This window comes from Miscanthus floridulus, chromosome 1 (assembly GCF_019320115.1).
Source record: "Miscanthus floridulus cultivar M001 chromosome 1, ASM1932011v1, whole genome shotgun sequence".
Lineage (NCBI taxonomy): Eukaryota > Viridiplantae > Streptophyta > Magnoliopsida > Poales > Poaceae > Miscanthus > Miscanthus floridulus.
Window position 1 is genome coordinate 84,863,581 of NC_089580.1, and position 13,702 is coordinate 84,877,282.

Sequence of the window (13,702 nt, forward strand, 5' to 3'; positions counted from 1 at the left end):
TATTAATACTATGATGATGAACAGTGAGTTGAGTCTCCATAACCGAGGAGTAACGACGATTTGAACCGATTAAACCCAGCTGGGAATTCCAGACCACACGACATATGCAGGTCCCCGACCTACATATACCAACCTGCACTCAGATCCTCTAAAATAAGAATGGGTCCGTGCCACTCGAGAATATAGTACTCCACCATTCCAGCCCATGGCCACGTGGATACATGCTATTCCCGCCATCTCTCCAGTCCTAGTGCGTGGGTAGCCATTCTCATAATAGAATAGCCGAGTAAAGGCTTACCGGAGTATGTGGTTAGTACTACAAATTCTCACCTCATGCAATTCAACAATGGACGTACCTTAATCGACACAGGTGGAAAGAACCCGCTCACAAGACATCCATGTCTTATGGCTCACACACACCGAGTCCGCCCGGTCTAGATTTATTACTCCACATTCCCATATCACATGATAACATAAGTAACCAATGTTCCATTTGAAACTTGCAGGTGGCAGGTAATCACCCGACTTTCATCGTTCTAAGCATAGTTAAGCAAAACTAGGCATATACGAATTTAAAACTAGTAATATGGTAAATATGGAATAACAAGGTTGGTAATGTACCAATTTGACTTGTACTTGACTCCTAATCACTTAATGCAGTAAAAAGAAGCAAAAGCAAAATCAATTTGTAAAATACAAGGTAGGGTTGTATGCATCCGGGGCTTGCCTTCGTTGACGGAAAAGTCTGGTTCCTGCGACGTTTCACAAGTATTCGATCCGACCTCAACAGACAGATTAACCTCTTCCACAACTTGATTAACTACCATGTGTTCACCTTCGTTCACTACATGTAGTAACAATGCCATGTTTAACATGATGCAGAATATGAAACATGATGCTCGATGATGGATGCAAAAATTAACAATTTGAATACAACTTTCCTTCGCGGTACAGTGGCAAGTCAAACTAATCAAACCTTTTTCGCAACACCCAAATCAATTGCCAAGGATCATTATCAACTAATGACCCAAGGACATCACTCAATCAAAAATACAAACAAAACCTAATTCCTTAAAGGTTACTATTTGCTTTTATGAATTAATTATTTAATTCAAAATTATGAAATAAATCAACTTATTCTAATTGAGCTCAAAATTTTTGAAAATATTCATTACATAATAAGTAAGTGGCAAAACAAATTTCATAATTTTTGGACAATTAAATAAGCCTAAAAAATCATGGAAATCCATTTATTAATAAATTGAGCAATTTTTTATCACATTAAAAAAGTACTGAAAAACATTATTTCATATTTTTGTTAAATACTATACATCATAGAGAAGTCACACAAAAATTTTTATAATTTTTGGAGCTCTAAATAAATCTACACAAAAATAACAAAAATAGACACTATTTATTCAAATCTGAAAATAGAAAAATTCCATTTGAACGTTGAGTCGCTGACAACCCGACCTCACCTGTCATCCCTAACCTCGCGCGCTGACCACGGCAACGACGGCGCTGACCGGCGATATCTCGCCGACGGCGAGACCAACGGCGACGGCCAAAGCACCAAAACACTCCCCACACTACCCCGCATCGATTGACGATGCAACCTTGAGCAATTATAGCGAGGCACGAGCTTAACGTCGACCATGGCGGATGTGGTGGCACGGTTGTGCTATGTCAGCGATAGGAGCATGGTAGAGGTTAAACACGTAGCACAGAAGGGTTCAGCACCTCATCTCGAACACGACTGAGCAACGAGCAGGGTCGGAGGAGCAACGGAGAGGTGGGTCGACGTTCCGAGCAAGCAAGGCGGAGCAGATCGTCATCGGTGGCGATGTTCCAGGAGCTGTGGTGGTCAAAATGAGGAATCAATGGGTCATGGAGTACTACAGCATCGTGGCGAAGCTGAAACAAGACTCAACAGGGGTAGAGGATCACCGTAACACGCTGGCCACGGCGAAGCGCTCGCGACGGGGACGCTGCCAGCCGCGAGGAAGAAGAGCGCGCACCGCGAGTTTCCGGTGAAGACAAGCCACAAGGACTGGTTTGCTAGACACGCAAGGAACTAGCGGAGCTAGGACACGCTTTGCTGCGATGGCGCAGGCGCTGGTTTGACAGCAAAAGCTCAACGGAGCTATGGTAACGGCGGCGGTGGAAACAGAGGAAAGGAGCGGGGGCAAACGGCGATGGCCAGGGCTAAATAGAGCGGCTCAGAAGCACAAGGAAGCCACGCAGGAGACTTCTCCGTGCCAGCGCGAAGCCGAGGACGTCCACGCGCGCGCCTGGAAGCGAACCGAAGGTCGCCGACGGTGTAGCTACGGCGGTGAACACTGTTCATAGTAATTACAAGTTTGTCATTCGCCAAAATTCACAAATTACTCTCAAATTTTCATAACAACTCAAAAATCTCTAAAAACAAAAGTTGTTCAAAATCAAAAGTTCTACAACTTTGCTTTTATAACCAACTCCTAATTCGGTCTAGATTTTGAAATGAACTTTTGAATTCAAATGGAGAAATTTAACGAATTATGCCTTTTTGAATTACTCCAAATTTTACTGAACAACTTGAAAAACTCCAAAAACAAACTTTGTATAACTTGTCAAGCTCTACACTTTTGCTTTTGGGCTCAACCCCAAAATATGCTTAGATTTTGAAATGGATTTTCAGGGTAGGGTTTAAATACTGAAAATAAGGGTTTTCTGGAAAATTCAAATCCAACCCAAATTTTGACATGGTTCACACAATTCAATTCAACACTCATAACACAAATGTAAACTTGTTTTAGTGAATGCATATCAAAGTTTGCAATTTGACCAAATGACTTGCAATGCATATGATGACATGTCATGTTTTTAATATTTAAACACCCGGGGTGTTACAGCGAGGTACTACTCATGCAGAGGATGGGCATCGCGCCACCGGCGGCACTAGTTTCTTCATCGTCTATGGGAGCATACGATGCCATTTTCACTGGGAACTTGACGTCGAGCCAAGTTGAAGCCCTAGACGAGTTATTTCCAACTGCCAACACCAGGACATGTAGAAAGTTCTTCTCGGACGCCGAAGTAGGACCGCGCAGCCAGCAGCGGAAGTGCCCGGTTTCGTAGGTTGCAACGCTGCCCTTAGCTCGGTTGTAGACCTTTTATGTAATATCGAAGCTTCGAACGGTTTGCTAGGACAGTCCAGTCTATGGCTGTAAGACCTCCAAGGGCGCTCCTCTGAAGCGCGTCGTTTGTATGATTAAACTCTTCTTCTTAATTACAATGATACGTAAATCTTTTTGCGTATTCGAGAAAAAAAAAAAGAAATGAACCTAGTGGTTGCTGAACCTGCTAATATGCTTAAGAATGAATTGACCAAGGCCCAAGGGAATGTGGATGGTTGTTTGATAAATAGAATGGGCATATACTTACTTTAGCTGTATGTGACCTAAATTTCAGCTTGACGCGTAATTCTCATTCATACCGCTGGAAACCTTGGTTGAAGCTCTTTTGGCTGTCAGTCATAAGATACAGCTGCTCGTTTCAGTTGCTGGGCAGAAAGACCAAGGGCATTACGCAGTTGAAGACACGTTTCTCAGAATAATAAAAAGCCTAACCAACCTAACTCAGTTTTTCAGCTGAAGTGCCGTAGGGGGCTTGCAAGAAATTGCTCCTTCTGTTCCAGACGTTTGGCACAAGGGATCTGGGCTAATTCAGGTCAGGATGGCCGGAAAGAAGCTTAGAAAATGCTCCCTAAACGTTTCTTTCAGCATGGCTGCTTCTACAGTCTTGACTGCGCTTGCCTTTGCTTTGCACATTGCTTTGCGGATCCTGGAATATGAACATGCTTAGAGTATGCTTCGGTTCAGCAACGCACCTTTTGACAATCTTGCAGCGCATCAGATCCTTTCTATCTGCTACGCACGTCTCCATATTGTTGTTTTCAAGTCGCTGGTCTGGCGTTTCACAAGTCCTAAAAAATATGTCCTGTTTTTGTTATGTCTAATATTCAGTTAAATACTTTATTTAGTTTATTGTTAATTGTCCTTTTTATAGCTTGTAAAGTGGAATTTCCTTGCAAAGTTCAGGCAGGACCGCAGGATGTTAGGCCTACTGCTCAGCAGCACGATGTACCATGTCAGGATGAGGATTCAAGGGGGGCGAGCGTCAGTAGAGGCTGGGCCAAGTAGCAGGCTGTTACGGGCAACGAAGCGTAACATGAACATGTATGGACCGCACCTCAGTCCCTTCCATTCCATTCCGTGCGCGAAGGCCCCTCCCCACCCTGCCGATGTGCAGCGCAGTACCGCACCTGACGCCTGCGCGCTAGACTCCTATTCAGCCCTCGCTGCAGCGTCTGCGTGCGACTCTTTTTTTTTCCGCGAGCATGCTTGGCATATATTTCATTAAGATGGTACAAAACGCCTATCACTGATGAGCGAGATGCCCAGCGACATGCACCGGCACAAACAGAAGAAGCTACACAAGTGTGAAGGAACTTAAGCCTATTACAGATGGTAGTTTTTTGCGACAGATTGTCACCAGGATGGCCGACGGCGAGGCAAGTGTGAAGGCCAAAGCTATGCGCCAGAATGGCCGACGGCGAGGCAAAACCGGCTTCGACCCAACTGTTACTTCTTTCACGGTTGTCCCTACAAGCTGCCTTCGGCGTTTCTGAAACTCCATTGAAGACTCTTCTGTTCCGTTCCTTCCAAACAGACCACGCGATCAGATCGAAGCCTCTGGCGCAGCGATGACTGAACTCACATTTGGGTGCGCAGCCACCACGGCACTAGCTCCTCAATTGACAATTGACGCCGGAGTAGGCCGACAGGTTGCAGTATGTGTATGTAGCACCATACCTCCCTTGTATAAACACACGACAATAGCAAGTGCTCCACATCACAAAGCGCGCAGGTCGGCAGGTGTCAGCATCTTGCAGCCCATGCCGTTTCCTGCGATCTGCCGTCCACAGCCCAACTTGACCTTAGGCGGCACTGCGACCTGCCAGATTTCCTTAGCCCCTAACATGGATGACGTTCCGATGAAAAATGATCTGCGCGCAGAGGAGGCTGAGTAAGTACCGTTTTCAGTCCACTTCCAGACGAATCTGTCTGACACCGTCGGTTGCAACTGAACTCCTTCCAGGATCTCCCACAGACGCACATATCAAGTACCCAACGCCGTTGGTAGAGTGCCTCCTTGACTGATCGTCGCAGGCTATCTGGTTGACAGCTCTGAACAAGCTCACTTTCATACTCTCTCCATACCCAAATAACTGTCGCTTGGTTTGCGTGCCGTAATTTTAACTCAATTTGTAGAAAATACGTGCAACATTTGTATCTTCAAATAAATTTATCAAAAAACTAGATTCAATGATCTTTCCAATAATATTAATTATGTACCATAAATATTAATATTTTTTAATATATATTTAGTCAAAGTTGTTTCTCGGAAAACGAAAACAACATATACTTAGGGACAGAGGGGGTTGAACCTTTCTTATTAATGTTGATCTGTAGATTCACAGCTAAAGCCCCATACTGTATATGCAAAAGTCAAAGCATTTCAGAAATAATAGGTCAACTAAACATATAAGTTGGTCATGAGCTGGCTCAAAAGAAAAGATATTTACGTGTATGACCTAAAAAAATGCATCTTCCTTCTATAGCCTATTTTTTTTTCCGAATTTACCTGTGAGGCTCAAAAACGAAAATTTCTCTCTTCTGTTGCCTTCCGTCAATTCCAGTAGGGTGTGCCGTCAGTTGGGCTACTGTTTCCTATGCGAAATGATGGACATCTCCTTCCTTCCTCCGTGCCGCATCGGCCAGGGAACGAACGAACGCGGGTGAATTTTTTAATTTTAACACTTTTTAAAAACTAATTTTAAATCTAACACTGTATGTTTTTTTTTAAACTAACACTTTTGGCCGTGCCTATTGCCCTGGCGCGGCCAAATGCCTGTGTCGCACCATGGTGGCGCGGCAGCGGGTTGACGTGGTGATGATCAGAATCGCGACCGGTGATGTGGCAGGGCTCTGCCGCGCCACCGATCTTGGTGCGGCAGTGCCGCGCCACGAAGCATGGCGCGGCAGGGCCAAATCAATATCGCGCACGAGCCCGCCCGCCCGCACACACCCTTAGTACTGGTTTATCGGTAAGTACTTCGGTTCATTATATTCTTCGATATGGTTATATATGATGAGTTTATTAATAGCTAATTCATTATCGTGTTCAATGCAGCAATGAAATGGGCATGATACACTCCCTACAGCTCTGTTTATCTAGACGGAATTAGAGTAAGTTAGAGGGAATGCGAGGCGCAAGTACAGGGAGTAAACGGACGGTCTCAACGTCCTGACACAGCACCAGGTTACGCTCTCTTTACTATCATACCTGTGTCTTGTTCGATCTACACTATATCACAGTCTAACTCAATTACGAAATGTTCAGGTGCATTGGTGTCCTTGGGATGCTCCGGAGCTCCAGTATTATCTCAGTCCTGTCACTAGGGACGAGTTAGAGGAGTATCGCTGTAATGTCCCTCTTATTTTCTTCCACATGGTCGAGATTCATTTGCCCGTCAGGGTCTGCAGACAGTTTGGAAGAATGACAGGCTGCCCACCACCGCTTTACTCCACCAACCAAGGATTGCACGGGTGTATTATCGATTAATAACAAAGCTACAATTCAGAGGTGTGTGTGGTACAACTAACATCGTTTTGTTGCAGGTATGACCGCAGGAAGAGATAAAAGACCAAGGATTGGCGCATGACACACAACGCGCACATCCACTTATGGGAGACCAAGGAACGACAGTCAGTCCATGCGGGTCCTCCACACGACCAGCACACCTTCGACGATCTGCGCTGGCTTCACAGGTCTACGAGGACACATATCAAGCCCCCGTACACTGAGGAGGCAATTGACGAGGACTCAGAGGAAGATATGATCGAAGATGTGTACGACATTGCCACTAGAGAGGACACACAGCTATAGAGAGCCCCGCTACAAAGATATGTGGTAAGATACTTGAATGGTACAATTTGTTATCCATTTGGTATTAAGTATGTATACTAAAACTATTCAACCACGTTTCTGTACCCAGGTGACACAATTGTCGATGCTGTTCAACGAAGCAGCGTTCCGGCTTCACGAGTCTAGAGGGCAGAGGCCAGGCGTCCTCGAGGCTTTTGTGGAGGTAAACATAAACTAGTCCGTTCCAAAATTGTTTCTTTAGTGTATATACGTTTGAGAAATGCACTAACTTTAACGTCTATTTATGCAGAAGGTGAAGAAGAGCTGCAGGAAGCTAGCTCAAAAACTGAGCTGCACGGACACTCCTTATGAGGAACCGCCACTCCCGGGGCAGTCGGGTGGCACGTCTTCAGCCTCTTTGAGGACACCAGCCGGCTCTTCTCAGCCAGTGACATGTGCCACTTTCGCAGTGCGTACACCACCACATCATAGCGTTGGGAAGGACCCTGCAACCGAGGACGACGATGACGACGATGACGCCCCTCCGGGCTTCCGTAGATAGCACGACTAGTGGTATAATTGGCCGCAGGACGAGATCGGCATGTCTTAGCTAGGTGGTGCCCCGCTTGGTACCCAAGGAGCCTCACAGGTACTAACAAAGGTAGTTTCTTTAAATACGTAGGCTACATGAACTAACGATCATAATGAATTCTAAGTAATCGTGCATATCATATACTTGCAGGGTACGAGCCGTACGCACTGGCGACACGACCACACCGACGTTGGCTACACTCCCAATGTATTGCCAACAAATCCGAAGAGACATAGGCGTCCGGGGGATCCTTATACTCCTGGGTCTTAGTTTGTTAGGTTGAACTATTATTGGCGTCCGAAACTTACAGGCTTAGTTGGTTATGTTATGTCGAACTTATGTTAAACCAATGAAAATATTATGTGGCAACTTGTCAACTTGCGTACGGACTTCATTTATTTGCTTCATATTCGTTTCAATGCGTCGTGGCATCACTGCATGCGAGATTAAGTAGCAACTAGTTTGAAAACCGGCAGTCCCGGGGTATCTCGACGTCAGTGGCCGGCGTCTTGCATGAGGGGTCGAGGAAGCCAGGGTCCATGGTCGCGTCGCCACCGATCCTACAATATGGGGCAAAAAAGCCAAATAAATAAGTTCCCTTAAAAACTATTCGTTTTAATCTGATCTAATTTTTCGTAATCGATTAGTTAACATGGTGGTTAATCGTATTATGAAAGACGAAAAAATATCATTGGCTTATCAAATTCTCTATTTGGCCGTAAAAAAAATTCAACAAAAGACAGAAACAAATCCACTATTGATTTTACGTCAAGCAATACTTAGAATAACTCCTACTATCGGCGCGACGCGTTCCGATTAAACCGTCCAGGTACCGCCGGGCGGGCGGCGGGCACGGCGGCCAGGCGGGCTTGCTGCTCGGGCTGGCGGGACTGGCCGCGGGGTTTCATTCGGCTCTACCGCGTCATGGATCAGGGCGCGCCACTGCCGCGCCAAGGTCGATGGCGCAGCAGACCCTGCCACGTCATCGGTCAGCGATTCCGGTCGCCGCCACGTCAGCCCTCTAACGCGCTATTTGGCCGCGCCAGGGCAATAGACGCGGCCAAAAGTGTTAGTTTTAAAAAAAAACATCCCGTGTTAAATTGAAAATTAGTTTTCAAAAAGTGTTAAAATAAAAAAAAAATCACATGGGTGGGGAGAGAAAAAAATACAAGCGACTCATGGGAACCATGGAGGACCGGGTCGACGGGAACTCTGGGCAGGGGCCGCCGCTGGCCTCTCTGCCGCCGGATCCACGGCCAGACGGACCCACACCCACCCTTGGTCGGCGAGCAACGCGTGGGGGAGGCGCCACGGCCCGACTCGTCGAGCGCGCGCGGCCAGCCCGTCGTGCCCTCCCCCTCCTGCGGCCGCAGCCAACCCAGCTTGGCCGGCCTCTCTGGCGACAAGCCATTCGCGGCTCCGGCTGCACCTCCCGCAGCCAGGCAGGTGACCCCTCCCACGGCCAGCAGGTGGAGCCCGGGCGGGGCCAGCCCGCGCAGAGCAGCACTGAGGTACGATGAGCACTGAGCAGGTCCCCGTCGTCGCCTCCAAATTCTATGTGCGTTCCAGAATCAGAGTTTGAGATACCTAGAAGTAATCTGTCTTCTGCTTTCAGGCTAGCAGCGCCATCTGCAGGAGGTACTATGAGAAATGCAAGAAACTCAGACACGAGGAACCAAGAGGGGGACATCAAATTGATATTCATTTCACCCGTGCTTGTGCTTCTAGAGTTGCAAAGGCCTCAATTGGACATCAAATTGATATTCTCCAAATCTAAAACAAAGTAAACTCTGTAATTTGTTTATTTTTTTTTTGCCAGGGGTAAAATATCCATTTTATCTCACACTTAACACCGTCAAAGGCCCAAATTGGACGGAAGGCTATACAAGGAAGAATTTTTTTTTGAGGCCATACACGTAATTTTTTTTTAAAAGAGCCATGGAAGGAAGGTGTATTTTTTTTAGAGCCATACAAGTAAATATCTCTCAAAAGAAAGGCGGTTAAAGTGACAAATATAATTTTAACCATAGATATTTATTCCGGTTTTATAAACAAGTTGACCAACTCCTCAAGATATGGAAATTGTTAATCTTTGTCAATTGCTCATATATCATTTTTTATTTACTCCTAATCATGCTTGGAAATATTGTAGATAGCCCAATTTTACTTCAACATAATAGCATTGCACAACTTTCACTTCACTGTGGCTGCACTTTGGGCACTGTTTACTTGGGTTGCTGATCCATTTCTGTTTACTGGGATCTGAAGACCCAGGAGCATTTTTTATTTTGGTGGCAATCTTTAGCTATCAATTTTCCAAGTTGTCATATTGTTGACCCATGAATTAAGAGTTATTAATCTTCACCTCGTCCAGCACCATTGACAGCAGGACGACAACCTTAATCGTCGGGTTCTCCAACACCACTTTAATATGTGCATTTAAGCAGAGATAGTGATACTCTGCATTAGCAACAATTTTTCCAGATTTATATGCAGTTGTTTACTGTTTCAAACAAAGGGAGTCATCAGGATGGACAAATCAAGCAAATAGAAGAAATAATTTGATAAAAATGTGATACAGCAGCAAAACAATAGAGTATGGATTCTACAGATGCAGCAACGAAAGGAAATTGGAATATCATGGCCCCACACTGTTTTGCATCAATTTGTGCATCACGCTCACATCCAAAGATCCATAGCACCTCCTATACCTGAGAATCCTGCATCTTCCACTTCAGATCGATAGCACATCTAACCAAAGATTTTTTATTGCAAAACATAGATTGCGAATCGATTAATCAGCCACAAGATTAAATAAATATAAATAAAGCGTAGTTTCAGTCACGGATTGGCGAAGCGGCCGTGAGGCCGGCAAGCAGCCGGGAATTGTTCTCTAGTGAAGAGTGAGAGAGAGAGAGACAGCACGCTGGTTGCCGAGGGAGGAGAGCGTCGAACTTGATTCGGTGTCCGCCATCGTCGATGAGGTAGGGGATGCTGCCGGGGCCGGTAGAGGAGGAAGGGTCGCCGTGGGCAGTGGAGGAGGGCCGCGGTGGCAGGGAGGGGCGCCGCCACCCGTGGGGTCGAACCGTAGGCTCCTAAAGTCCTGAACTCTGGTCTCCGGATCAGGCTCCGGTGGTGCTTCGAGAGCGCCGTACACGCGATCGCGTTGCAGGCGGGCAGGCGCGCCAGGATGGTGCCGACGTGGTCGTCACAGGTGTAACATCCCGGCCCAGGGCTTAACAGGATTAATAGGATACTCATACCAATAAGTTGCAACTTCTTTTCCGGAAGCCCATCTGCAAATAACTCCAAGGTTAAGCGTGCTTGGCCTGGAGCGATGGGTGACCGACCGGGAAGTTCTTCCCGGGTGCGCACGAGTGACGACAAAGTATGTACAAAAGACCTGTGTTGGTCTGTGACGGCAGTCTATATCCTAGAGAAGCTGCCAGATGTAAGCGGGCCCGGCCTGTCTATATCCTAGAGAAGCTGACAGATGTAAGCGGGCCCGACCTTAGAGAGATGGGACGTTACAACAGGCGCCGACGACGGTGGGGAATTTTCGTCTTCTTCTTCCTCTTCCTCTTCCCCTTGTCAACGATCTTGTCAGCAGAAACAACTCTACAACGGCTAAAGCCAAACAGGGTCATCCGCCCAGCGCGCACTCGTCGTGGCTCCGTGTGCACTCGCCGTGCCCACAACTGAATCACCCGGTCTCCACGGCGCCCACACGACCCCGATCTCCACGATGCCTACGCTCCCGCTCTATGCGCTCGCCTGTAACGCCCTCGCCTGTACAGGCTTGGCCAAAGGCCATGATTGCAATCTATATATGTACACGCCATAATCAATAGAACGTCGTCTAGTTGATCAATAGAATTCTACATGGTATCATCGTCCACGGTTCTCTCAGAGCATCCCTTTGCCACATCTCCTTCTGTTGCTCCAAAGGCGCCCTCCTCCCACCACTCTGACTCCTCTTTGGATGACCACCTCTCCGTCGCCCCCGCCACCACCTCTACGATCTAGGGCATCTCCATCCGCCACCACGTCCCTGTCATCCTTGACATGGACAAAGGCAACTACGGCCAGTGGCAGCACTTCTTCGATTCCACCCTCGGCAAATTCGGTCTCGAGGGCCACGTTCGTTCCCCCACCTCGTCCCAGGACCGCGATGGCAAGTGGCGTAGGGTTGATTCCTGCGTCGTCAACTGGATCCTCGCCACCGTCTCCAAGGGCGTTTTCGACATCGTTCGCCGTGGATCGCCACAACGCTTTCTCCCTGTGGCACGCCATCGAAGGGTTGTTCTAGGACAACGAGCTGCAGCGCGCCGTGTATCTTGAGACCGAGCTGCGCACCCTACAGCAAGGCGACATGTCCATGAACGACTACTGCACCAAGCTGAAGCGGATCGCGGATCAGCTGTGTGACATCGGCCATCCCGTCTCCGAGCCGAGTCAGGTGCTCAACCTCCTCCACGGCCTCAATCCCCGGTACCGCTACATCAAGCCGGTGATCACGTCCAAGTACCCGCCGCACTCCTTCCAGAGCGCCCGCTCCTTCCTCATCCTAGAGGAGCTCAGCGCTCAGCACAACGCCAACGCCGAAGCTGGCCAGGCCATCGCCGTGACTCACGGCGACAACCCCAGCGGCTCCTCCAACTCAGCGTCCACCGGCCACAAGGATGGGTCTTCTTCCTCGATGGGTTGTTCGTGGGTTCAACCAGCGCCCGACATCGATTTCGGCGAGACATTCTCACCGGTAGTCAAGCCGGCCACGATCCGCACAATTCTCACGCTCGTGGCGACATACAACTGGCCGGCTCATCAACTCGACATCTCCAACACCTTCCTCCACGGCAACCTTCGCGAATGGGTGTACAGCCAGCAACCCACCGGGTTTGCCGATCCTCAGTGCCCGAACGATGTCTGACTCTTGTCGCGGTCCCTCTATGGTCTTCGCCAAGCACCACGGGCGTGGTTCGAACGCTTCATCGGGCACGTCACTAGCTTGGGGTTCATCCAGTCGAAGGCCGACTCCTCCCTGTTCGTCTACCACCGCAACGGGGCCACGACGTACCTGCTCCTATATGTCGACGACATGATCCTGTCGGCATCCTTGGTGTCGCTCCTTTGCCATGTCATCGCTCGGCTACACGACGCGTTTGCCGTGAAGGACATGGGGCCAATTCAACATTTCCTCGGCATCAACGTTCGACGTACCAAAGATGGCTTCTTCCTCTCCTAGTCGGCGTATGCCGAGGATCTCTTGGAGCGCGTTGGCATGGCCAACTGCAACCCCATCGCCACGCCTGCGGACACCAAGCCAAAAGCATCTACTGCTAACGGCAAGCTCATCGACGATGCCACCACTTACCGAAGCATCGCTGGCGCACTACAATATCTGACGATCACACGTCCAGACATTGCGTACGCTGTGGAGCAGGTGTGCTTACACATGCACGCACTGAGGGACGTGCACCATACGATGATGAAACGCATCCTCTGGTATGTCAAAGGGACGACAAGCCTCAACATCCAACTGCGCGCCGCTCCTTCATCGATGATCACCGCCTACAGCGACACCGACTAGGCTGGTTGTCCAGACACGCGATGTTCGACTTCAGGGTTTTGCGTCTTCCTCGGCAATTCACTCATCTCGTGGTCATCCAAGCGACAAAACATGACGTCAAGGTCGAGCGCCAAAGCTGAGTACCGCGCCATCGCCAACGCCGTCTCCGAGTGCTCTTGGCTTCGACATCTTCTTGGCGAGCTCCTCTGCAAGGTTCCCTCAGCGACTGTGGCCTTCTGCGACAACATATCTTCAGTTTACATGTCCAGGAACCCTGTTCACCACCGGTGAACCAAGCACATTGAGCTTGACATCCACTTCGTTCGGGAAAAAGTGGCCATTGGAGAGCTTCGTGTCACGCACGTTCCCTGTGCCCACCAACACGCTGATGTGTTCACCAAAGGGTTGTCTTCAACGATGTTCTTGTACTTCAGAGACAGCCTCTCCGTCATCGCGCCCGACGTCGAGACTGTTGGTGTGTGTGTGGGGGGTGTCAGCGGAAACAGCTCTGCAACGGCTAAAGCCAGACCTGGTCGTTCACCCAGCGCGCACTCGTCGCGGCTCCGCGCGCA

The 13,702-nt window shown here is 48.5% G+C and overlaps 1 protein-coding gene across 1 annotated transcript; it reads left to right on the top strand.

Moving 5' to 3' along the window:
- The first annotated feature begins 12,842 nt into the window (after positions 1 to 12,842).
- On the top strand, positions 12,843 to 13,151 carry LOC136459792 (uncharacterized mitochondrial protein AtMg00810-like). Its single transcript, XM_066459637.1, has one exon. The coding sequence runs from the start codon at positions 12,843 to 12,845 to the stop codon at positions 13,149 to 13,151; it is 309 nt and encodes a 102-aa protein (XP_066315734.1).
- Positions 13,152 to 13,702: the final 551 nt, after the last annotated feature.

Coding starts and splice junctions, on each gene's coding strand:
- LOC136459792 (XM_066459637.1), top strand. CDS start 12,843: ATGGCCAACTGCAACCCCATCGCCACGCCTGCGGACACCAAGCCAAAA.